This window comes from Oncorhynchus mykiss, chromosome 22, assembly GCF_013265735.2.
Source record: "Oncorhynchus mykiss isolate Arlee chromosome 22, USDA_OmykA_1.1, whole genome shotgun sequence".
NCBI classification, from domain to species: domain Eukaryota; kingdom Metazoa; phylum Chordata; class Actinopteri; order Salmoniformes; family Salmonidae; genus Oncorhynchus; species Oncorhynchus mykiss.
The window spans coordinates 30,650,398-30,672,949 of NC_048586.1; the positions used below are offsets into that span (position 1 = coordinate 30,650,398).

A 22,552-nucleotide genomic window follows, 5' to 3' on the forward strand; every position below is an offset into this window, starting at 1 on the left:
AGTTCGGGTGATTGGGGAGGCCAGGTCATCTGAAACAGCACTCCATCACTCTCCTTCTTGGTAAAAATAGCCCATACACAACCTGATGGTGTGTTGGGTCATTGTCCTGTTGAAAAACAAATGATAGTCCCACTAAGCGAAAATTAGATGGGATGGCGCATCGCTGCAGAATGCTGTGGTTGCCATGCTGGTTAAGTGTGCCTTGAATTCTAAATAAATGAAGTCCTGATTCACGCAGTCTCCTCTGAACAGCTAATGTTGAGATGTGTCTGTTACTTGAACTCTGTGAAGCATTTTTTTGGGCTGCAATCTGAGGTACGGTTAAATGTAATGAACTTATCATCTGCAGCAGAGGTAACTCTGGGTCTTTCTTTCCTGTGGTGGTCCTTATGAGAGCCAGTTTCATCATAGCGTTTGATGGTTTTTGCGATCTTGTCTCATCTCCCCAACGGGCTCGGGAGGAGAAGGTCGAGTCATGCGTCCATCGAAACATGATCCGCCAAACCACTCTTCTTAACACCCGTCCAATTAACCCGGAAGCCAGCCGCACCAATGTGTCAGAGGAAACACTGTGTTCACCTGACGACCGCAGTCAGCCTGCAGGCGCCCGGCCTACCACAAGGAGTTGCTAGAGCGTGATGAGCCAAGTAAAGCCCCACCCAGCCAAACCCTCCCCTAACCTGGTCGATGCTGGGCCAATTGTGCGCCGCCCTATGGGTCTCCACATCACGGCCGGTTGTGATACAGCCCGGGATCGAACTCAGTTGTGTAGTGATGTCTCAGGCAGCTGCGCTACTCGGGAGGCCCCGCAAGTTTATATATATTTTTTTAAACTGAAATTTCACATTTACATAAGCATTCAGACCCTTAACTCAGAACTTTGTTGAAGCACCTTTGGTAGCGATTACAGCCTCGAGTCTTCTTGGGTATGACGCTACAAGCTTGGCACACCTGTATTTGGGGAGTTTCTCCCATTCTTCTCTTTAGATCCTCTCAAGCTCTGTCAGGTTGGATGGGGAGCATCGCTGCACAGTTATTTTCAGGTATCTCAAGAGATGTTTGATTGGGTTCAAGTCCGGGCTCTGGCTGGGCCACTCAAGGACATTCAGAGACTTGTCCTAAAGCTTCTCCTGCATTGTCTTGGCTGTGTGCTTAGGGTCGTTGTCCTGTTGGAAGTTGAACCTTCACCCCAGTCTGAGGTCCTGAGCACTCTGGAGCAGGTTTTCATCAAGGATCTCTCTGTACTTTTCTCCATTAATCTTTCCCTTGATCCTGACTAGTGTCCCAGTACCTGCCACTGAAAAACATCCCCACAGCATGACGATGCCACCACCATGCTTCACCGTGGGGATGGTGCCAGGTTTCCTCCAGAAACCTGACACTTGGCATTCAGGCCAAAGAGTTCTTGGTTTCAATCTTGGTTTCATCAGACCAGAGAATCTTGTTTTTCATGGTCTGAGAGTCATTAGGTGCCCTTTGGCAAACTCCAAGCGGGCTGTCATGTGCCTTTTTACTGAGGAGTGCCTTTTTACACACTATCATAAAGGCCTGTTTGGTGGAGTGCTGCGGAGATGGTTGTCCTTCTGGAAGGTTTTCCCATCTCCACAGAGGAACTCTGGAGCTCATTCCGAGTGACCATCGGGTTCTTGGTCACCTCCCTGACCAAGGCGCTTCTCCCCCGATTGGTCAGTTTGGCCGGGTGGCCAGCTTTAGGAAGAGTCTTGGTGGTTCCAAACTTCTTCTATTTAAGAATTATGGAGGCCACTGTGTTCTTGGGGACCTTCAATGGTGCAGACATTTTTTGGTACCCTTCGCCAGGTCTGTGCCTCAACACAATCGTGTCTCGGAGCACTATGGACAATTCCTTTGACCTCATGGCTTGGTTTTTGCTCTGACATGCACTGTGAACTGTGGGACCTTATATAGACAGGTGTGTGCCTTTCCAAATCATGTCCAATGAGTTGAATTTACCACAGATGGACTCCAATCGATTTGTAGAAACATTTCAAGGATGATCAATGAAAATACGATTCAACTGAGCTCAATTTTGAGTCTCATCAGAAAGGGTCTGAATACTTATGTAAATAAGTTTACATTTTTTATAAATTTGCAAACATTTCTAAAAACCTGTTTTTGCTTTGTTATTATGGTATTGTGTGTAGATTGATGAAGGAAAAGTTATTTAATTAATTTTAGAATAAAGCTGTAATGTAACAAACTGTGGAAAAAGGGAGGTGGTCTGAATACTTTCCGAATGCACTGTATATTTTGTATATATGGTATATATTTACAAAAAAATATATGGGGGATTGGAAATGATGCAGACAATTACATTGATGGAAGCTGATCTGCCCCCTAAAAAAGACAAAATATTTTTAAAAAATTAACAAAAAATAAATAACAATAATTACCATTCAAATACTCAAATAAAGGTACTTGTTTTGGGCTGTGTATTTGAAAATACTCCAATACACAGAAAAAGTATTTTAAATACCAGATACTCAAATACAAATGTATTTGAACCCAGGTCTGTTTTCCATTTTAGTTCCGTGGCTGAGCCTTCCTCTCTGTGTGTATGAGAGTGTTTTGCAGGGAGGGAGGATCTTATGTTCTGTAATGTGCCTACTGAGGTATACAGAACTGCCTTCAAGATGCCTGACCGTTGTTTTCAAGGTAATCTTCTCATGTTCACATACGCTGATTTATGGACGTCTATATCTGAGTTGCATCCGGTTTACACGGACCGACATCACACTAGCATTCAGCGTGCACAGGGAGCAGCTTGAGCAGCGACGACGACATCACACTAGCATTCAGCGTGCACAGGGAGCAGCTTGAGCAGCGACGACGACATCACACTAGCATTCAGCGTGCACAGGGAGCAGCTTGAGCAGTGACGACGACATCAAAATAGCATTCAGCGTGCACAGGGAGCAGCTTGAGCAGCGACGACGACATCACACTAGCATTCAGCGTGCACAGGGAGCAGCTTGAGCAGCGACGACGACATCACACTAGCATTCAGCGTGCACAGGGAGCAGCTTGAGCAGTGACAACGACATCACACTAGCATTCAACGTGCACAGGGAGCAGCTTGAGCAGCGACGACGACATCACACTAGCATTCAGCGTGCACAGGGAGCAGCTTGAGCAGCGACGACGACATCACACTAGCATTCAGCGTGCACAGGGAGCAGCTTGAGCAGTGACAACGACATCACACTAGCATTCAACGTGCACAGGGAGCAGCTTGAGCAGCGACGACGACATCACACTAGCATTCAGCGTGCACAGGGAGCAGCTTGAGCAGCGACGACGACATCACACTAGCATTCAGCGTGCACAGGGAGCAGCTTGAGCAGCGACGACGACATCACACTAGCATTCAGCGTGCACAGGGAGCAGCTTGAGCAGCGACGACGACATCACACTAGCATTCAGCGTGCACAGGGAGCAGCTTGAGCAGTGACAACGACATCACACTAGCATTCAACGTGCACAGGGAGCAGCTTGAGCAGCGACAACGACATCACACTAGCATTCAGCGTGCACAGGGAGCAGCTTGAGCAGCGACGACGACATCACACTAGCATTCAGCGTGCACAGGGAGCAGCTTGAGCAGCGACGACGACATCACACTAGCATTCAGCGTGCACAGGGAGCAGCTTGAGCAGTGACGACGACATCAAAATAGCATTCAGCGTGCACAGGGAGCAGCTTGAGCAGCGACGACGACATCACACTAGCATTCAGCGTGCACAGGGAGCAGCTTGAGCAGTGACAACGACATCACACTAGCATTCAACGTGCACAGGGAGCAGCTTGAGCAGCGACGACGACATCACACTAGCATTCAGCGTGCACAGGGAGCAGCTTGAGCAGCGACGACGACATCACACTAGCATTCAGCGTGCACAGGGAGCAGCTTGAGCAGTGACGACGACATCACACTAGCATTCAGCGTGCACAGGGAGCAGCTTGAGCAGCGACGACGACATCACACTAGCATTCAGCGTGCACAGGGAGCAGCTTGAGCAGCGACGACGACATCACACTAGCATTCAGCGTGCACAGGGAGCAGCTTGAGCAGCGACGACGACATCACACTAGCATTCAGCGTGCACAGGGAGCAGCTTGAGCAGTGACAACGACATCACACTAGCATTCAACGTGCACAGGGAGCAGCTTGAGCAGCGACGACGACATCACACTAGCATTCAGCGTGCACAGGGAGCAGCTTGAGCAGCGACGACGACATCACACTAGCATTCAGCGTGCACAGGGAGCAGCTTGAGCAGCGACGACGACATCACACTAGCATTCAACGTGCACAGGGAGCAGCTTGAGCAGCGACAACGACATCACACTAGCATTCAGCGTGCACAGGGAGCAGCTTGAGCAGCGACGACGACATCACACTAGCATTCAGCGTGCACAGGGAGCAGCTTGAGCAGCGACGACGACATCACACTAGCATTCAGCGTGCACAGGGAGCAGCTTGAGCAGCGACGACGACATCACACTAGCATTCAGCGTGCACAGGGAGCAGCTTGAGCAGCGACGACGACATCACACTAGCATTCAGCGTGCACAGGGAGCAGCTTGAGCAGTGACGACGACATCACACTAGCATTCAGCGTGCACAGGGAGCAGCTTGAGCAGCGACGACGACATCACACTAGCATTCAGCGTGCACAGGGAGCAGCTTGAGCAGTGACGACGACATCACACTAGCATTCAGCGTGCACAGGGAGCAGCTTGAGCAGCGACGACGACATCACATTATCCAAATGCATGGCAGACATTGGATGAATATAAAATGTTAATATCTTCGGCTGTGAGTGATGGAAATGTTTTTTGCCTCATGACAATTATTTGAATAATTCACACAGGTGTACAAAGGTGATTATTACAAAGGTCTTATTAGGAATTTTCATATCTCACTTCTCTTTGTGGCCATCAATGGAAGTTGTCTTTCTGGGCTGGGCATCAGTTAAATTGCAGTACTGAAGCAAGACTGTAGGAGCAGTCGAAACCGTGCCTCTAGACTGGAAACCTGGGCCCTTGAATGTTCCCTTTTAATGCCTGCCCCCACCCCTATAACCCACCCCACTGCAACGCGTGGGCAGGAAAATGGTTCCTTTTGTCCGGGAGAGCTTAGAGACTCACATTCACATCCCTCTCACATACACACACACTCATGGCAATAGAGGAAAAGAGCAGTGGAACTATTTATAATACAGCCATAGAGAGACCCACAGTACAGGAACCCAACAGACTTGTCCAGTGTTCCAGTAGAACTACATTCACATGGACTCTCTTATGACTGGTGTATTGAATGATGATAATGATTGAGAAGGTGTGAGGCCAGAATGGGATAGATATGAATGAAGATAAGGACAGATATGCCATATGCTTCACAGTGATCAGTGAACATGCTCCCTAGGGATGCAAATGTAGGTGGCCTAGAAACAACGAGACGTGTGGGAGTGTGTGTGTGTGTGTGTGTGCGTGCATCTGTGTGTGTGTGTGCGTGCATTTGTGTGTGTGAGAAGTGTATCTCAGACCACATCACCGTTCATTTGTCTGGAGACTCCGTTAGTAGATCACTTCCCTTGAAGGTAGCTTCCGTGTGTGTGTGTGAGAGAGAGTTTATGAGAGCATCTGAGTGTGTGTGAGAGAGAGCGAGAGAAAAAGAGAGAGTGACAGTCCTGCTGTGTCTGTGTGATCGGAGCGATTAGACGCCGCTATCTGTCATTTTCTCCTCTTTCCTCTCTCCTCCGCGTGCCTTTTTACCTCCTAACCCTGACCGTCCCATAATCCTTCTCTCTCACCCCTCACCCCTCTCTTCTCAGCACGGAGGACATTGACCAGAATAAGAAACAGGACACTGACTCAGGAGTTGGCAGCGACAACGGGGACAAGAGACTGTCTGCCACCGAGGTAGGATGAAGGGGGTGTTTGTGTTTGTGTGTATGTGTTCACTTGCATGCATGCACACGCTTACACTCATGCATGCATATACTGTATGTGTGTAACATATGCATTGTGTATTCTACAGTATGCATTCTCAAACAAAAAAATATTGTTTTTTTTTGTTTTGCGTCATAAGTTGAATGTTTAGAAATGGACATTAATGTAAAGTTATACAAGAAAGAACATCTGCCTAGTGATGTTGAATAGTCACCAGATCTTCAAAGCCGTTCTGGACTCAGTTGAGCCCACAGCCACAGCCGGATATCTTTCTATCATTTGTTCGTTTTTTTTTTTTTTTTTTTTCATATACGCATGTTCACCATGACATCACTGTGTTTTGTGGTGATCAAAGTAATGAATAAGATGGATATTGTCAGGTATGACACGACAGTTCTCTAGAACGATGCGTTTGGGGTGTGTTGTTGAAGAGAACGCAATTATGAGTGTCTGTTCAGCAGTAAGTTGCACTTTGATGTCTGAAATCTTTTTTTGTAGCTGAAACATTTGGCTTATTCTGAATGAAATACGTACGGTTGTGCTGTAGCAGTTGTAGAGATGCTTTGATTTGGTTTCTGGAACAGAAATGTTTGCTAGTGTTTCTGGTAACTGAGCTGTGTGGATGTTTCAGCCTTCAGATGAGGACAGCTTGAGTCTCAATGTCCCCATGTCCCACATCACAGAGGAGGAGGGGCTAAGCAAAGACGACTCCAGCGAACACATCAGCACTCTAACAGGTAACCCCCCCCCCCCCCCAACCCACGAACACACACTTTTTTGACACCACACTCCACAAAGCAAGTCCTGCAAGCTCTAGCTTTATCTTATCTTGATTATTGTCCAGTCATATGGTCAAGTGCTGCAAAGAAAGAGCTAGTTAAGCTGCAGCTGGCCCAGAACAGAGTGGCATGTCTTGCTGTTCATTGTAATCAGAGGGCTAATATGGCTGAGAGTTGAGGGGAGACTTGACTGCGTCACTTCTTGTTTTTCTAAGAAACATTAATGTGTTGGAAATTCCAAATTGTTTGCATAGTCAACTTACACAAAGTACTGACACACACACTTACCCCACCAGACATGCCACCAGGGGTCCAGAACAAATTCATGAAAATGTACAGTAATATACAGAGCCATGAGTGCATGGAATTCCCTTCCATCTCATAAATCACAAGTGAACAGCAAACCTGGTTTCAAAAAACAAATAAAGCAACACCTCACAGCACAAAGCCTCTCCCACGTGACCTACTTGTTGTATGTACTGACATGTATTTGTAACTGATAGATGTGCACAAAATGAAAGTAACCAAGTAACCACTGAATGATTCCTAGTCCAACATATGACTAGACACTCAGTGTGGATATCTCAACCCCAGCTTGTCAATGAGTAACCGTCCAGCCCTGATAACAGACCCTCCTGAATGGGAGAAGGGGACAGCCAGCAGGGCTACCTGTGTGTGAGGCACAATTTCTGTCTCTCCGGATGCCAGACATCGTCAGGTTGGGATAACACAGTAACACAGCCCAGACAGATTCTGTAGAGAGGCCTCTGGTTTATGTCCCTATCTGCCACCAGAGGAAACAGAGGATAGAAACATGGTCACTGTTGCGCTAAAGAGAGGAAGTGGGATAAAAGAGATGTTTCCGGATCCTTCATGGTGTCTCTCTATGTGGCTCAGTGGGTTGTTTTTCCTTATTGTTGTTTTTGAAAGGGATGGAGGGAGCTCTGGGGGAGTGTTGACTCTGGCTAAACTCTGAGGAGTGTGTGTGGTGGGGACAGGGAATAAAGATATACACCAGTAAGGCTATGTCAGCACACCCAGGGAGTAGTCTGGGGTGGGTCACTGATAGGCTGGCGGGCCTCAGACTGGGTGGGAATGGCGTTGAAAGTGAAGGTGGAGTATGTCGTAAGAATATCACAATGTGTGTGTTAAACGGCAGGCTAAATCAGACTGACTTAGATAAGAGGAGTTGGGGTTCGTCACCTTTTAGTCCCTAAATCCTCTAATGGATTGGAAGACAAGGGCCTGATACAAAAAGGTTGGATTCATCCATACTGTAAAATAAAGTAGTGGACAGCAGAATACAGCTACCTCTATCCAGAGCTGTCAGAGTATCTGGGCTGTTATATTAGCAGAGCTCAGATGGATTCTCTATAGACCTTCACTCCCAGACCAGAAGAATGGTTATTAATAGACCACCTCGAACTATCTCAATCATGTCAGAGAGTGGCAGGCAGAGAGTGAGAGGCAGAGTGGCAGAGAGTGAGAGGCAGAGTGGCAGAGAGTGAGAGGCAGAGTGGCAGAGAGTGAGAGGCAGAGAGGCAGAGTGGCAGAGAGGGAGTGGCAGAGAGTGAGAGGCAGAGAGGCAGAGTGGCAGAGAGTGAGAGGCAGAGTGGCAGAGAGTGAGAGGCAGAGTGGCAGAGAGTGAGAGGCAGAGTGGCAGAGAGGCAGAGAGTGAGAGGCAGAGAGTGAGAGGCAGAGAGTGAGAGGCAGAGAGTGAGAGGCAGAGAGTGAGAGGCAGAGAGTGAGAGGCAGAGTGGCAGAGAGTGAGAGGCAGAGAGTGAGAGGCAGAGAGTGAGAGGCAGAGAGTGAGAGGCAGAGTGGCAGAGAGGCAGAGTGGCAGAGAGTGAGAGGCAGAGAGTGAGAGGCAGAGTGGCAGAGAGTGAGAGGCAGAGTGGCAGAGAGGCAGAGGCAGAGTGGCAGAGAGGGAGTGGCAGAGAGGGAGTGGCAGAGAGTGAGAGGCAGAGAGGCAGAGTGGCAGAGAGTGAGAGGCAGAGTGGCAGAGAGTGAGTGGCAGAGAGGGAGTGGCAGAGAGTGAGAGGCAGAGAGGCAGAGTGGCAGAGAGTGAGAGGCAGAGTGGCAGAGAGTGAGAGGCAGAGTGGCAGAGAGGCAGAGAGTGAGAGGCAGAGAGTGAGAGGCAGAGAGTGAGAGGCAGAGAGTGAGAGGCAGAGAGTGAGAGGCAGAGAGTGAGAGGCAGAGAGTGAGAGGCAGAGAGTGAGAGGCAGAGAGGCAGAGTGGCAGAGAGGCAGAGTGGCAGAGAGTGAGAGGCAGAGTGGCAGAGAGGCAGAGGCAGAGTGGTAGAGAGGGAGTGGCAGAGAGTGAGAGGCAGAGAGGCAGAGTGGCAGAGAGGCAGAGGCAGAGTGGCAGAGAGGGAGTGGCAGAGAGTGAGAGGCAGAGAGGCAGAGTGGCAGAGAGAGAGTGGCAGAGAGGCAGAGGCAGAGTGGCAGAGAGGGAGTGGCAGAGAGTGAGAGGCAGAGAGTGAGAGGCAGAGTGGCAGAGAGGCAGAGGCAGAGTGGCAGAGAGTGAGAGGCAGAGTGGCAGAGAGTGAGAGGCAGAGTGGCAGAGAGTGAGAGGCAGAGTGGCAGAGAGTGAGAGGCAGAGAGTGAGAGGCAGAGAGTGAGAGGCAGAGTGGCAGAGAGTGAGAGGCAGAGTGGCAGAGAGTGAGAGGCAGAGTGGCAGAGAGTGAGAGGCAGAGTGGCAGAGAGGCAGAGGCAGAGTGGCAGAGAGGGAGTGGCAGAGAGTGAGAGGCAGAGAGGCAGAGTGGCAGAGAGAGAGTGGCAGAGAGGCAGTGGCAGAGAGGGAGTGGCAGAGAGTGAGAGGCAGAGTGGCAGAGAGTGAGAGGCAGAGTGGCAGAGAGGCAGAGGCAGAGAGGCAGAGGCAGAGTGGCAGAGAGGGAGTGGCAGAGAGTGAGAGGCAGAGAGGCAGAGGCAGAGTGGCAGAGAGGGAGTGGCAGAGAGTGAGAGGCAGAGAGGCAGAGTGGCAGAGAGAGAGTGGCAGAGAGGCAGTGGCAGAGAGGGAGAGGCAGAGAGGCAGAGTGGCAGAGAGAGAGTGGCAGAGAGGCAGTGGCAGAGAGTGAGAGGCAGAGAGGCAGAGAGTGAGAGGCAGAGTGGCAGAGAGGCAGAGGCAGAGGCAGAGTGGCAGAGAGTGAGAGGCAGAGTGGCAGAGAGTGAGAGGCAGAGAGTGAGAGGCAGAGAGTGAGAGGCAGAGAGTGAGAGGCAGAGAGTGAGAGGCAGAGTGGCAGAGAGTGAGAGGCAGAGTGGCAGAGAGTGAGAGGCAGAGTGGCAGAGAGTGAGAGGCAGAGTGGCAGAGAGTGAGAGGCAGTGGCAGAGAGTGAGAGGCAGAGAGTGAGAGGCAGAGAGTGAGAGGCAGAGAGTGAGAGGCAGAGAGTGAGAGGCAGAGAGTGAGTGGCAGAGAGGCAGCAGAAAATAGAGGGAGATTGTGCAGATTCTCTCTGTAGGTTTCTAGACCATGAGTTAAATCCTACAGCAGAACTCTGATAAACCCAAATGATAAAAAAAGACAACAAAAAAATGATATACAGTACCAGTCAAAAGTTTGGACACACCTACTCATTCCAGGGTTTTTCTTTATTTTTACATTATAGAATAATAGTGAAGACATCAAAACTATGAAATAACAATAATATGGAATCATGTAGTAACCAAACAAGAGTTAAACTGTTCCTAGGCCATCATTGTAAATAATCATTTGTTCTTAACTGACTTGCCCGGTTAAATAAATAAAATAAACTAAACAAATCAACATATATTTGAGATTCTTCAAAGTAGCCAACCTTTGCCTTGATGATAACTTTGCACACTCTTGGCATTCTCTCAACCAGCTTCATGAGGTAGTCACCTGGAATGCATTTCAATTAACAGGTGTGCCTTGTTAAAAGTTAATTTGTGGAATTTCTTTCCTTCTTGATGCTTTTGAGCCAATCAGTTTTGTTGTGACAAGATAGGGGTGGTATACAGAAGATAACCTTATTTGGTAAATACCAAATCCATATTATGGAAAGAACAGCTCAAATAAAGAACCTTGGGGGTTTTGTGGTATACGTCAGCACAATAAATGTTTGGCGGAAGCTTCATGAAATGGATTTCCGTGGTCGAGCAGTCGCACACAATCCTAAGGTAGATCACCATGTGGAATGCCAAGCGTCGGCTGGATGGTGTAAAGCTCACCGCCATTGGACTCTGTAGTAGTGAAAATGCATTCTCTGGAGTGATGAATCGTGCTTCACCATCTGGCAGTCCGACGGACGAATCTGGGTTTGGCGGAAAACGCTACCTGCCCAAATGCATAGTGCCAATAGTGAAGTTTGGTGGAGGAGGAATAATGGTCTGGGGCTGTTTTTCATGGTTCGGGCTAGGCCCCTTAGTTCCAGTGAAGGGATATCTATAGGGATATCTATATCAATGACATTCTAGACGATTCTGTGCTTCTAACTTTGTGGCAACAGTTTGGGGAAGGCCCTTTCCGTTTCAGCATGACAATGTCCCCGTGGGATGAATTGGAATGCCAACTGTGAGCCAGGCCTAATTGCCCAACATCAGGGCCCGACCTCACTAATGCTCTTGTGGCTGAATGGAAGCAAGTCCCCGCAGCAATGTTCCAACATCTAGTGGAAAGTCTTCCCAGAAGAGTGGAGGCTGTTATAGCAGCAATAAGGGGACCAACTCCATATTAATGACCATGATTTTGAAATGAGATGTTCGACGAGCAGGTGTCCACATACTTTTGGGAATGTAGTGTACCATGGCTACGGGCTGTTCTTATGCATGGCGCAACATGGAGTAGCCATGCACCACAAACTCCCAAGTTGCTTTATTTCTATTACAAACTGGTTAGCAACGTAATTAGAGCAGTAAAAAAAAACTGATTTTTTTTGTCATACCCATGGTATTTCCTCGGATTTCAGCCAATCAGCATTCAGGTCTCGAACCACCCAGTTTATAATTTTATATAGAGCACAGAGGTTGTAATGTTGTTCTAACCAAATCCCACAAACAAGCGATCAAACACAATATTGGAATTGGTCATCGTATATATGCTACTGTGTCTCCATACAGTAAATGCCTTTGAAATGTGACATTCTCTGACCTGACCTCTAACTTCTGACCTTAATGTCTGCCCCCCTGTAGCGGACCCCCACGGGGACGGGGTGCAACTGATAGAGGAAAGCCCAACAGAGGCCCTGAAAGACCTGAAGGAACAGTTAGGCTACAGAGACTCCTCTTCTGCTCTCAGCAACCGCTTCCGCAGCTACATCAAGGCAAGGGCCTCTCTCTCTTTGTCTCTCTGTCTCACTCACTCGCTCACTGAAAGACTTGGTTTAAAGTGACTTAGGCGAGCAACGTGCTGAATTCACCCATTTGGACATTTAGGGTTAATAATGCCTTTAATAACTGATCTTTCTGAGTTCAACCTGGAACCAAAAATGGTTCTTCAAATGTTCTCCTATGGGGACATCCGAAGAAACCTTTTAGGTTCTAGATAGCTACACTCTTGGAAAAAAAAGGTGCTGTCTCGGCTGACTCTGGAGCTGTTACTAAGAGAATAATGCACCCTGTTATACATTACAGTATAACATCCATTAAGGCTGTCTGTATTGTGAAAGATTCCTAGGGAAATGGCTGTGCTGTAAATAATGAAAGAGTTTGTGTTTTTAACAAAAGGAAAAGGGGAATTCTATGCCAGAGTAGCCCAGGATAACCCATTCTCCCTCTTTTATTCTCTGCCTGTCTATCAATTCAATTTAATTCAAAGGGCTTTATTGGTATGGGAAACATATGTTTACATTTACCAAATCAAGTAAAATAGATAATAAACAAAAGTAGAAATGAACAATCAGAAATGAAAAGTAAACATTACACTCCCAAAAGTTCCAAAGGAATTTCAAATGTCATATTATGTCTATATACAGTGTTGTACTGATGTGTAGATAGTTAAAGTACAAAAGGGAAAATAATAAACATAAATATGGGTTGTATTTACAATGGTTTTCTTCACTGGTTTCCCTTTTCTTGTGGCAACAGGTCACAACTATTGCTGCTGTGATGGCACGCTGGTATTTCACCTAATACAGTACATATGGGAGTTTATCAAAATTGGATTTGTTCTCAAATTCTTTGTAATCTGAGGGAAATATGTTTCTTTATGGTCAAACATTTGGCAGGAGGTTAAGGAAGTGCAGCTCAGTTTCTACCTCAATTTGTGGGCAGTGTGCACATAGCCTGTCTTTTCTTGAGAACCAGGTCTGCCTATGGTGGCCTCTCTCAATGGCAAGACTAATTTCACTGAGTCTGTACATAGTCAAAGCGTTCCTTAGTTTTAAGTCCGTCCCAGTGGTCAGGTATTCTGCCACTGTGTACTCTCTGTTTAGGGCCAAATAGCATTCTAGTTTGCTCTGTTTTTAGGGTCAATTCTTTCCAATGTGTCAAGTAATTATCTTTTTGTTTTCTCATGATTTGGTTGGGTTTAATTGTGTTGCTGTCCTGGGGCTCTGTGGAGTCTGTTTGTGTTTGTGAACAGAGCCCCAGGACCAGCTTGCTTAGGGGACTCTTCTCCTGTAGGTGATGGCTCTGCTATGGAATGGTTTATAATTAGCGGGTATTCTGCTCTACATGCATTTTTTGGTGTTTTATTTTGAGGATTTTTGTTACAGAATTCTACATTCACAGCCTGTTTGGTATTTGTCCCATTTTGTGAATTTTTGGTTGGTGAGCAGACCCCAGACCTCACAACCATAAAGGGCAATGGGTTCTATAACTGATTGCAGTATTTTTAGCCAGATCCTAATTGGGATGTAAAAATGTACGTTCCTTTTAATGGCGTAGAAGGCCCTTCTTGCCTTGTCTCAGATCGGTCACAGCTTTATGGAAGTTACCTGTGGTGCTGATGTTTAGGCCTATCCCTCTCTATCTCTCCTTGTCTCTCTTTCTCTCTCCCCCTCTCCCTCCCCTGCTGCCCCATGTGTGTGTGACAGTGAAAGTCAGGGTGGTATAATATCCAACCCCATGTGGAGTGTGTCAGCAGATCTTGAAGGGAGGGAGGCACACTGGCCTGCTAATACACTCTCACTCACTAGGAAAGTGAACTGCAGCCAATCGATGGCTTGTTCTCTGGATCATGTGACTTGACTGCAGCTGGTGCTGATGTCGCGCGCGCACGCGTATGTGTAACTCGGTGTGTATGTGTGTGTTCCTGCTCGTGCAGGGACGGACGCCAGACTACGACGAGCCCCTCAGGATAGAGGAAGACACACACTGGGCCTCTGAACAGACGTGAGTATCCCTCCATCCATCCGTCGTTCATCTGTCTTTTTCTCCTCCCTCTCTCTGTCCACTGTAGTGGGTGTGTCTCTGTGTGTCTCTTTCTGTCCCCTCTATCAGTCTCTATCGCTCTCTGTGCTATAAGATGTTTTTCCTCTTTATACTGTATGCTTCTATGGGCAGTACTCTTTGCCCATCTGTATTAAAGTTGATTGATGTACACTGTCAGCTCTTTACTGTTGGCTAGTTTTGAAACGTCTTTGGTGACTTTTGAGAAGCTGTGCTCCTCCTAAGTTGTTTTTGGCTCTTCTATACTGTTGTTGTTGTTTTCTTAGGTGAAAGATAGAGACCCACACACTGTCGAACAGGAGAATGTGGCCCAAAAAGAGGCTTGGGATTGAGAAATATGCTCTTTATTTAAACAAACTGTCACCATACTATTTTCTTGCCACAGCAAAGCTATGTGTGTTCTGCTACATATCACACCACGTGTATTGTTTGTGCCTTTATCTATACCAGGGCGACATTAGGTTAGCATTTCAATTTTTTTTTTATGCATGATGTATTCAAAAGCATTTTTTATTGATGAAACACAGTTCTGAATTGTAAACAAGATGACTCACTTCCTGTTTCCTTTCCCGTAGGTCAAAGGTCACAGAAGGAACGCACATTGCCATGATCAACCAGCTGAAGGAGGCTGTAGAGCTACTACAAGACCCTAACAGGTGGGCTCTGTTACGATTCTGTTATAATGCTGGTTATTTCTGGTTATAGCTGGTTATAATACTATTACACGTTTCTCACTTTCACTATCATGCTGGCATAAAATGCTGGCCTTATTTAATAATCATTGTTATCAGCATGTTCAGGATCATTTTCAAGGTGAAATTGGTCATTGCCATGATCATCTTAAGGATTGTTATCGTCATAAGCAGATCTCTATGTGAAGTAACATTGGAAAGTTGCATTGTAAACTTTGGAGTACTGTTGTCCCTAATGAGTCAGAGGTTACATTTCTGACCTAAACAAGTAAATCCCCAAACCCAACAGATGGCTGATTGTCATATTATGCAGAAAGAGGCAGTCAAAATCTCCCACACAGCCCAACACTAACTCTGCAGAATATATTATCCACCATGCATCCTCTAACCATATTTCAGGTCAATGTTGTGAGGAATTGTGGGTGAAATGTCCCACTTGGCCATATCAGAATGTTGTCATTGTAGCTACCACGATGTCTTTGTGTATTTTTTTGTTGTTGAGTCAGAGCCCACTCATTGTCACACACACTGTACCGCATGCTGCTCCCTCCTGCTCTGCAACATGTATATGGTAGCAATAATAAGGCATTTGGCTGTCTTACCTGGTTCTGTGAACATATAGTTCAGTACAGGGACTGGAATGACTCCAGGGCTGGCTCACTGGAGGTAAAAGACACTCGTTGGGCATTGAGCTGTGAGGATCTGTGTAGTTGTCTGACCTCCCTACTCTCTGTCTGGCTCTTTCTTTCTCACTCTTTCTACTCTCTCTGCTCTCAGAGTGAGTATGGAAACAGAGGACCTATCTGGAGTTCAGCTTTACCCTGTTGAGATGGTCATGGTGGAAGACTCTCTCAAGTAAGACTGTGTGTCTGTGTATGTGCGCATTGCGTGCACACATGCGTTATTTCTTACTCTCTCTCTGTCCCTCTCTTTCTCACTACAGTGGCCAAGACAGTGACGGCAGTGAAGAACAAACCACACCCAAGGTGAGACTCGCATATTTGGTTTTACTGCATAATGTACACACCTTCAATGCATTAGGAAAGTATTCAGACCCCTTGACTTTTTCCAAATTTTGTTATGTTACAGCCTTATTCTGAAATGGATTAAATTGTTGTTTCCCCCTCATCAATCTACACGCAATACCCCATAATGATATCACAATACCCCATAATGATATCACAATACCCCATAATGACATCACAATACCCCATAATGACAAAACAAAAACACATTTTTAGAAATGTCAGCAAATGTAGTAAAAATAAATAACATAAATATCACATTTACATAGGTATTCAGACCGTTTACTCTGTACATCGTTTAAGCACCTTTGGCAGTGATTACAATCTTGAGTCTTCTTGGGTATGACGTAACAAGCTTGGCACACCTGTATTTGGGGAGTTTCTCCCATTGCTCTCTGCAGGTCCTGTCAAGGTCTGTCAGGTTGGATGGGGAGCGTCGCTGCACAGCTATTTTCAGGTCTCTCCAGAGATGTTAGATTGGGTTCATGTCCGGGCTCTGGCTGGGCCACTCAAGCCACTCCTACGTTGTCTTGGCTGTGTGCTTTGGGTCGTTGTCCTGTTGAAAGGTGAACCTTTGGCCCAGTTGGAGGTCCTGAGCGCCTTGGAGCAGGTTTTCATCAAGGATCTCTCTGTACTTTGCTCTGTTCATCTTTCTCTCGATCCTGACTAGTCTCACAGTCCCTTCCGCTGAAAAACATCCCCACAGCATGATGCTGCCACCACCATGCTTCACCGTAGGGATGGTGCCAGGTTTCCTCCAGACGTGGCACTTGGCCAAAGAGTTCAATCTTGGTTTCATCAGACCAGAGAATTTTGCCTCTCATGGTCTGAGAGTCCTTTTACTGAGGAGTGGCTTCCGTCTGGCCACACTTCCATAAAGGCCAGATTGGTGGAGTGCTGCAGAGATGGTTGTCCTTCTGGAAGGTTCTCCCATCTCCACAGAGGAACTCTGGAGCTCTGTCAGAGAGACCATCGGGTTTTTGGTAACTCCCTGACCAAGGCCCTTCTCCCCCGATTGCTCAGTTTGGCCCGGTGGACAGCTCTAGGAAGAGTCTTGGTGGTTCCAAACTTCTTCCATTTAAGAATGATGGAGGCCCCTGGGTTTTTGGTGCAGACATTTTTTGGTACCCTTCCCCAGATCTGTGCCTCGACATAATCCTGTTTCGGAGCTTTACGGACAATTCCTTCGACCTCATGGCTTGGTTTTTGCTCTGACATGCACTGTCAACTGTGGGACCTTTTATATAGAAAGGTGTGTGCCTTTCCAAATCAAGTCCATTTACCACAGGTGGACTCTAATAAAGTTGTAGAAAAATCTCAAGGATGATCAATGGAAACAGATGCACCTGAGCTCAATTTTGAGTCTCATAGCAAAGGGTCTGAATACTTATGTAAATAAGGTATTTCTGTTTATTTTATTTTATTTGCAATAATTTATTCTGTATTCGCGTCGTCATTATGGGGTATTGTGTGTAGCTTGATAAGGATTCTTAAAAATATATATATATTTTAGACCTATACTGCATGACCTCTGACTATGACCATTGTGTGAGTATGTGCCCCATCTGGGTGTGTCTGACGGTGTCAAACTAAAATATATCAGCATCTGTGTTACAGACTAAAACCCCTCTCCTGAGTTGGTGTGTGTTTAGTCTCCCTCCCTGAGCAAGCAGCAATGCACGTCCTATTCCTGCTGTAATATAGCTCTGCTGCTCGTTGGTAGTTGGATATTGTTAAGATGACTTGTTTGTAGTATAACTTATTTGAGTTGTGGTGAATGTTGTTTTGGAGCTGTATTAGAGTGTAAGCTTGTCTCCTTTGTAGAGTATAATTCTTTCTGGAAGTAAAGATTGAATTGGTGTGGTAGATGTACAAATAAGTTCCACTGGTTGGTATGTTCTATCTAGTGGGACACTCCCGATGGAGGCTTTGAGTTCCAGAAGAAACGAGAGTTGATTCTAGAGAGGGCCAGGCTGGAGGCCCAGCTTGCATACCAACAATATGAGACACATATGTCCAACCAGGTAACCCTAGTAACAAGCCATGGGTGGCCACGCCCCCTCAGGCTTACCAGCCAATCCCTTCCTCTGACTCCCCTCATCTAGTGTCGGTGTGTGTGTGTGTGTTTGTGTGTGGTCACTAATGCCCTTGACCACTGGTCCCAAGTCAGTTTTTGTGTGAAGTGTTACAGTTCCAAAGAGGGCTACAGTAGGGGTAAGCTCATCCTAGATATGTGGTTAAGTGCATTAGAGGTTGAATCCTAACTCAAGATCCGTGCGTAATTGAGTTTCTGCAAAAATATGTCATTGACTTCAATGCAAGATTGCATGACCGTTTACTTGCATCAAGTTAGGATTCAGCACTATGTGACCAGTAGGTGTGCTGGTGTGACCTCTATCCTGTTACCTAGCTAGCCAACCCATTACCTTTTAGACCTGTGTGTCGGTCTGCTGTTTTGCATATCTGTAACTTTGATCGTACCTTTGTTTACGCTTATAGAGGTACAATAGATGAAGGGAATTATTTGAAGCAGGTGCTTGTATGTGTTGTTTTTGTTGTGTCTGTGTGAGATTTTGTTTTGTGACGTGTAGCATGTTTCTATAGTTTGCAGTATGTGAAGTTGACCAATAGTTTACAAACAAACATCCCGACCCAGTCTGGGTCAATACCATGGAAGCTGTTGCACAGATACAGTCTCCGGCTAATGTTTGGTCCTGAGCTTCAGAGCAAGACAGGGATTGGCTCACACTTTATAGGCTTAACCAAATGCTTTTGAACTTTAAAAGTTGGTTTAATTTCTTTAAAAAGCTCTAGCCGGAGGGTTGAAAACCCTATAGTGGAAACACACCAGGACCAAGGAAGAAGGAACAACAGCATAGCACATAACAAGGAGAAGACATTAGCTGTGTTTCAATACTCATACTAACCATACCATTTGTGACGTAAATTTAGTATGTAGTTTGTTTATTGGACATATTATGGATATAGTTAGTATGCCAAAAGTTCCCAAACTACGACTTGTACAAGCAGTGGACACTATTTCTGTGCTTTTAGAGCCCATAATGCAATTATTCAGAAAATGGGCGTGGTTTCACAACTTTTCAGATTTGAAGAAAATGGCGGAAAATATGCAGCCGAAGTCTAACGAGAGCTGATACAAATTCATTGCTTTAGCTAATAATGACAAATGTTAAGAAAATGTTGAGCAATGTAATAAAGTCATGACTTTTCAAATAAGTTACTTTACATGTTATTTTGGATGACAATTTGTTAGCTACTCTAGCCTTACGAACTACATAGCATATCATTACAGCAGTTGCTTGTATGTACCAGTATGTTAGCTAGCTACCTAACGTTAGTTGGCCAGTATATGGACTATATGCTATCTAACTTACTGCCCAACGTTTATTGACTTGATTATTCATGTAATTCTTAGCTTAGCTAAGTGGTATATTTGTTGTGCGTTCTCAATGGACATTGTTAATGAAGTCGTAAGATGTCTAGCTAGTAATTTGTTATGCTAACAAGCTAGCAAGAAGTTGCATAGCAACAGCATCAACTTCCGGTAGACAGGCAAAGCGCTAGTACGCTCAACTGAAAGGATACTGTTCGTTTACAGTATGCTAAAATTAACTTATTGTATATGCCCATTAAGTTTGTAGTATACAGTATGTTAGGGCTGCAGGTAGCCTAGTGGTTAGAGCGTTGGTCTAGTAACTGAAAGGTTGCAAGATCGAATCCCCGAGCTGACAAGGTAAAAATCTGTCGTTCTGCCCCTGAACAAAGCAGTTAACCCACTGTTCCTAGGCCGTCATTGAAAATAAAAATGTGTTCTTAACTAACTTGCCTAGTTAAATAAAGGTAAAATAAATAATAATAATATGTTAGTATGGGTATTCGAGCACAGCTATTGTCTGGCAATTCTTTCAAAATCTTTAACAATGCTCTAGCGTTGTCACACACACACACAGAGACAAGGCCCGCTATTGGGGACAGGGCACACATCCAACACTGACCACTTGAAGAGAGCACTGTTACCACATAGCAACACCATATCCAATACCAGCTACATGGCCATAGAAACACTGGCCATACCAGTCAATCTGGGTGAGGGTCAGAGAGAAAGGGACAGGGTGAGTTATGATCTAGTTAAGCCATCTCAGAGGTCATCTGTAGTGTTACATAGTCATTGTATAGGACACCAATCTGAATCCTGCACAAACATGTTCTTCATACACACATATACAGTGCTCACACACATACACCACCAGCTTTCTTGTCCCCAGTAGACCTAGATAATGTGTGTGTTGTTTAAGTGTACTCTCAGGAGAAGAGGGTCCCTAACCTTTATGCCTGTACTCCCTTTGACTCTCTACCAGGGAGAAGACAGAGTTCCAGGCAGCGGTACCACGTTTACCACTCCTCCCACCCCTCCCTTCGGGTTGAAGCCCCGCTCGGGTGAGTGCAGGCTGGGCATGGCACGCTATAGGGGTTAGTGATGGCGGGTACCCCTCTATAGTCTCCATAATCAATACATTTCACACATCTCAGTCAGATAGGTGCACAATTCCTCCAACTGTCTACACAGACTACAGTCCCTGATAGAGTCCATTCATGCGTTTCTCTCCAAAATGAAGACATGGATGCCCTCAATCCCCTCCGCTCTGCTTCTCCCCCAGACCCCAAATCCTCCCACACCCCGATACAACTTTTATTGGGTTATACCATTAACCCAAAGTAAAAAAGACATGGGTTCAGTTCCTCCAATAGTCAAGAGTCAATCCCCCCCAAAAGTCACAATCCCACCCCAAAATTCACAACTTCTAATGAGGCACATAATATCTCATTAACACCCTCTGTCCCCAAAATAATCATCAGCAGCAGCAGTTGGGTCATGCTGTAGAGGCTACCGACCCAGTCCTGACTAACATGCAATGCTCCCACAATGTTTCTGTAATGCTGTGTGAACATGGCCCAGAGAGAAAGTGATGTGTGTTCGCTGAGAATACGTGGGTGTGAGTACTCTGCACCCAATCCCAAAGAGTGGCTATGGGGAAGAGGATACAAACACACATACAGTCTCTTCCTTCTTTGAGTTAAATAACTGACGGACTGGTTAACTACATCCTATGGAATAGAGCCGGTCCACAGACTCTGGGTTGAGAAAAACAATGTCTCTACGATGCTTTCCGAATCCTGTCTGGTATTCTCATGGTCAGATGGCTTTGGGTGCAGGTTCACCGAAATGACTCTAGCGTCTGATGTTCACTGCTTGTAGAATTAGAGTTAGCATCCATCCAGCTAGTTGCCACATACAGTACGTTACTACTGTAGTGTGTGAAATGTAGCTTTACCTGCTAACATTAACAGCATGTCATGAAATCTGTATTGTGAAATGGCACTAATATTGATTTATTTTTTTATCTTTGTTTTGTGTTGTTTTTTTTCTCTCATTTCATTTGTTTCTTCCTTTCCTCCCCCTCACCTTTTACTCCCTTTCTATCTTTCTACCAACTGCTGCATGACCTCTCACACCAATTCTCACTCCAATCACATCCCTTTATCTAACCCAATCTGCCTTTGCATGCGATTGTCAACTGCCGCTGCCTGTTTCGTTCCCTTCTGTTTTAAAATTCAAACCAAATTTTCGGGGACTTTTTCTGGTGTCTCGTGTTTTTGGGGTGTGGTTTTGGAATGGACCTGTCTTCTTCTACTTGCCCCCCCCCTTGCACCACACTACCCCTCTACCTCTAGCCCCTGCCTCACTGCCCTTCTCGCCCCAGCCCTGTCTCCGCCCCCTCCTCACACAGGCCCTGTCCGTCGATAAAGACACTCCCCCTAGACCAGGCGATGGAGTCATGCACACCAGTGGTAGGTCATTCCTTTCGATTATTCGGCCAATCGGAGGCCTCGAAAACAAAACAACTCGACAGAGTCTCAGATGTTTGCAAACAATGTGCATTTGTGTGACTTAAATTTCTCTCCCTCTTTTCCTTTTTTTATTTTGTTTTGTATGTTTTTCCTCTCTTTCTATCTATCACACACTCGCTGTGATCTTTCGTCTCTAATCTGTCTATCCCTCGTTCCAAGCCATGGGGGTGTGTGTGATGAAAGTGTGCAGTGTACTTTTGCGGTCACATCTGTGCCTTGGACCACATGTTTGGGTTGTTTTGATGACTCTGCTCCCTGACTGTGTTTTACACCATGCCCAAACCGGATGCGTGCGATCGTGCGCAAATTGATTTTGTCCCCCGACACCAAACGCGATTACAACATGCAGGTTGAAATTTCAAAACAAACTGAAGCAATTATATTAATTTGGGGACAGGTCGAAAAGCATGAAACATTTATGGAGATGTATCTAGCTAGCTTGCAGTTGCTAGCCAATTTGTCCTATTTAGCTAGTTATCTTGCTGTTGCTAGCTAATTTGTCCTGGGATATAAACATTGAGTTGTTATTTTACCTGAAATCACAAGGTCCTCTACTCCGACAATGAATCCACACATAAATCGGTCAACCGAATCGTTTCTAGTCATCTCACCTCCTTCCAGGCTTCTTTTTCTTCTTTGGACTTTAAATGGCGATTGGCAACTAATTTTCATAATAAGGTGCATTACCACAACCGACCTCAGTTCATCTTTCAATCACCCACGTGGGTATATGCTTCTAAAAACCAATGAGATGGGAGAGGCAGGACTTGCAACGTGTTCTGCGTCACAAATAGAATCAACTTCTA

The 22,552-nt window shown here is 45.9% G+C and overlaps 1 protein-coding gene across 6 annotated transcripts in view; it reads left to right on the forward strand.

The window, feature by feature from the left end:
• LOC110501734 (leucine-rich repeat and calponin homology domain-containing protein 1) overlaps window positions 1-22,552 on the forward strand; it is a 103,038-nt gene that overhangs the window by 58,529 nt on the left and 21,957 nt on the right. For 2 of the 6 annotated variants that reach the window (XM_021579485.2, XM_021579482.2), the window contains exons 7-16: window positions 5,856-5,943; window positions 6,605-6,710; window positions 11,900-12,030; window positions 13,974-14,041; window positions 14,674-14,754; window positions 15,568-15,645; window positions 15,734-15,776; window positions 17,723-17,839; window positions 20,195-20,273; window positions 21,570-21,686. In XM_021579485.2, coding sequence (XP_021435160.1) covers window positions 5,856-5,943; window positions 6,605-6,710; window positions 11,900-12,030; window positions 13,974-14,041; window positions 14,674-14,754; window positions 15,568-15,645; window positions 15,734-15,776; window positions 17,723-17,839; window positions 20,195-20,273; window positions 21,570-21,686 — 908 coding nt within the window. The remainder of the gene's footprint in view (window positions 1-5,855; window positions 5,944-6,604; window positions 6,711-11,899; window positions 12,031-13,973; window positions 14,042-14,673; window positions 14,755-15,567; window positions 15,646-15,733; window positions 15,777-17,722; window positions 17,840-20,194; window positions 20,274-21,569; window positions 21,687-22,552) is intronic. The other 4 variants (XM_021579487.2, XM_021579483.2, XM_021579484.2 and 1 more) reach the window with 3 other exon arrangements.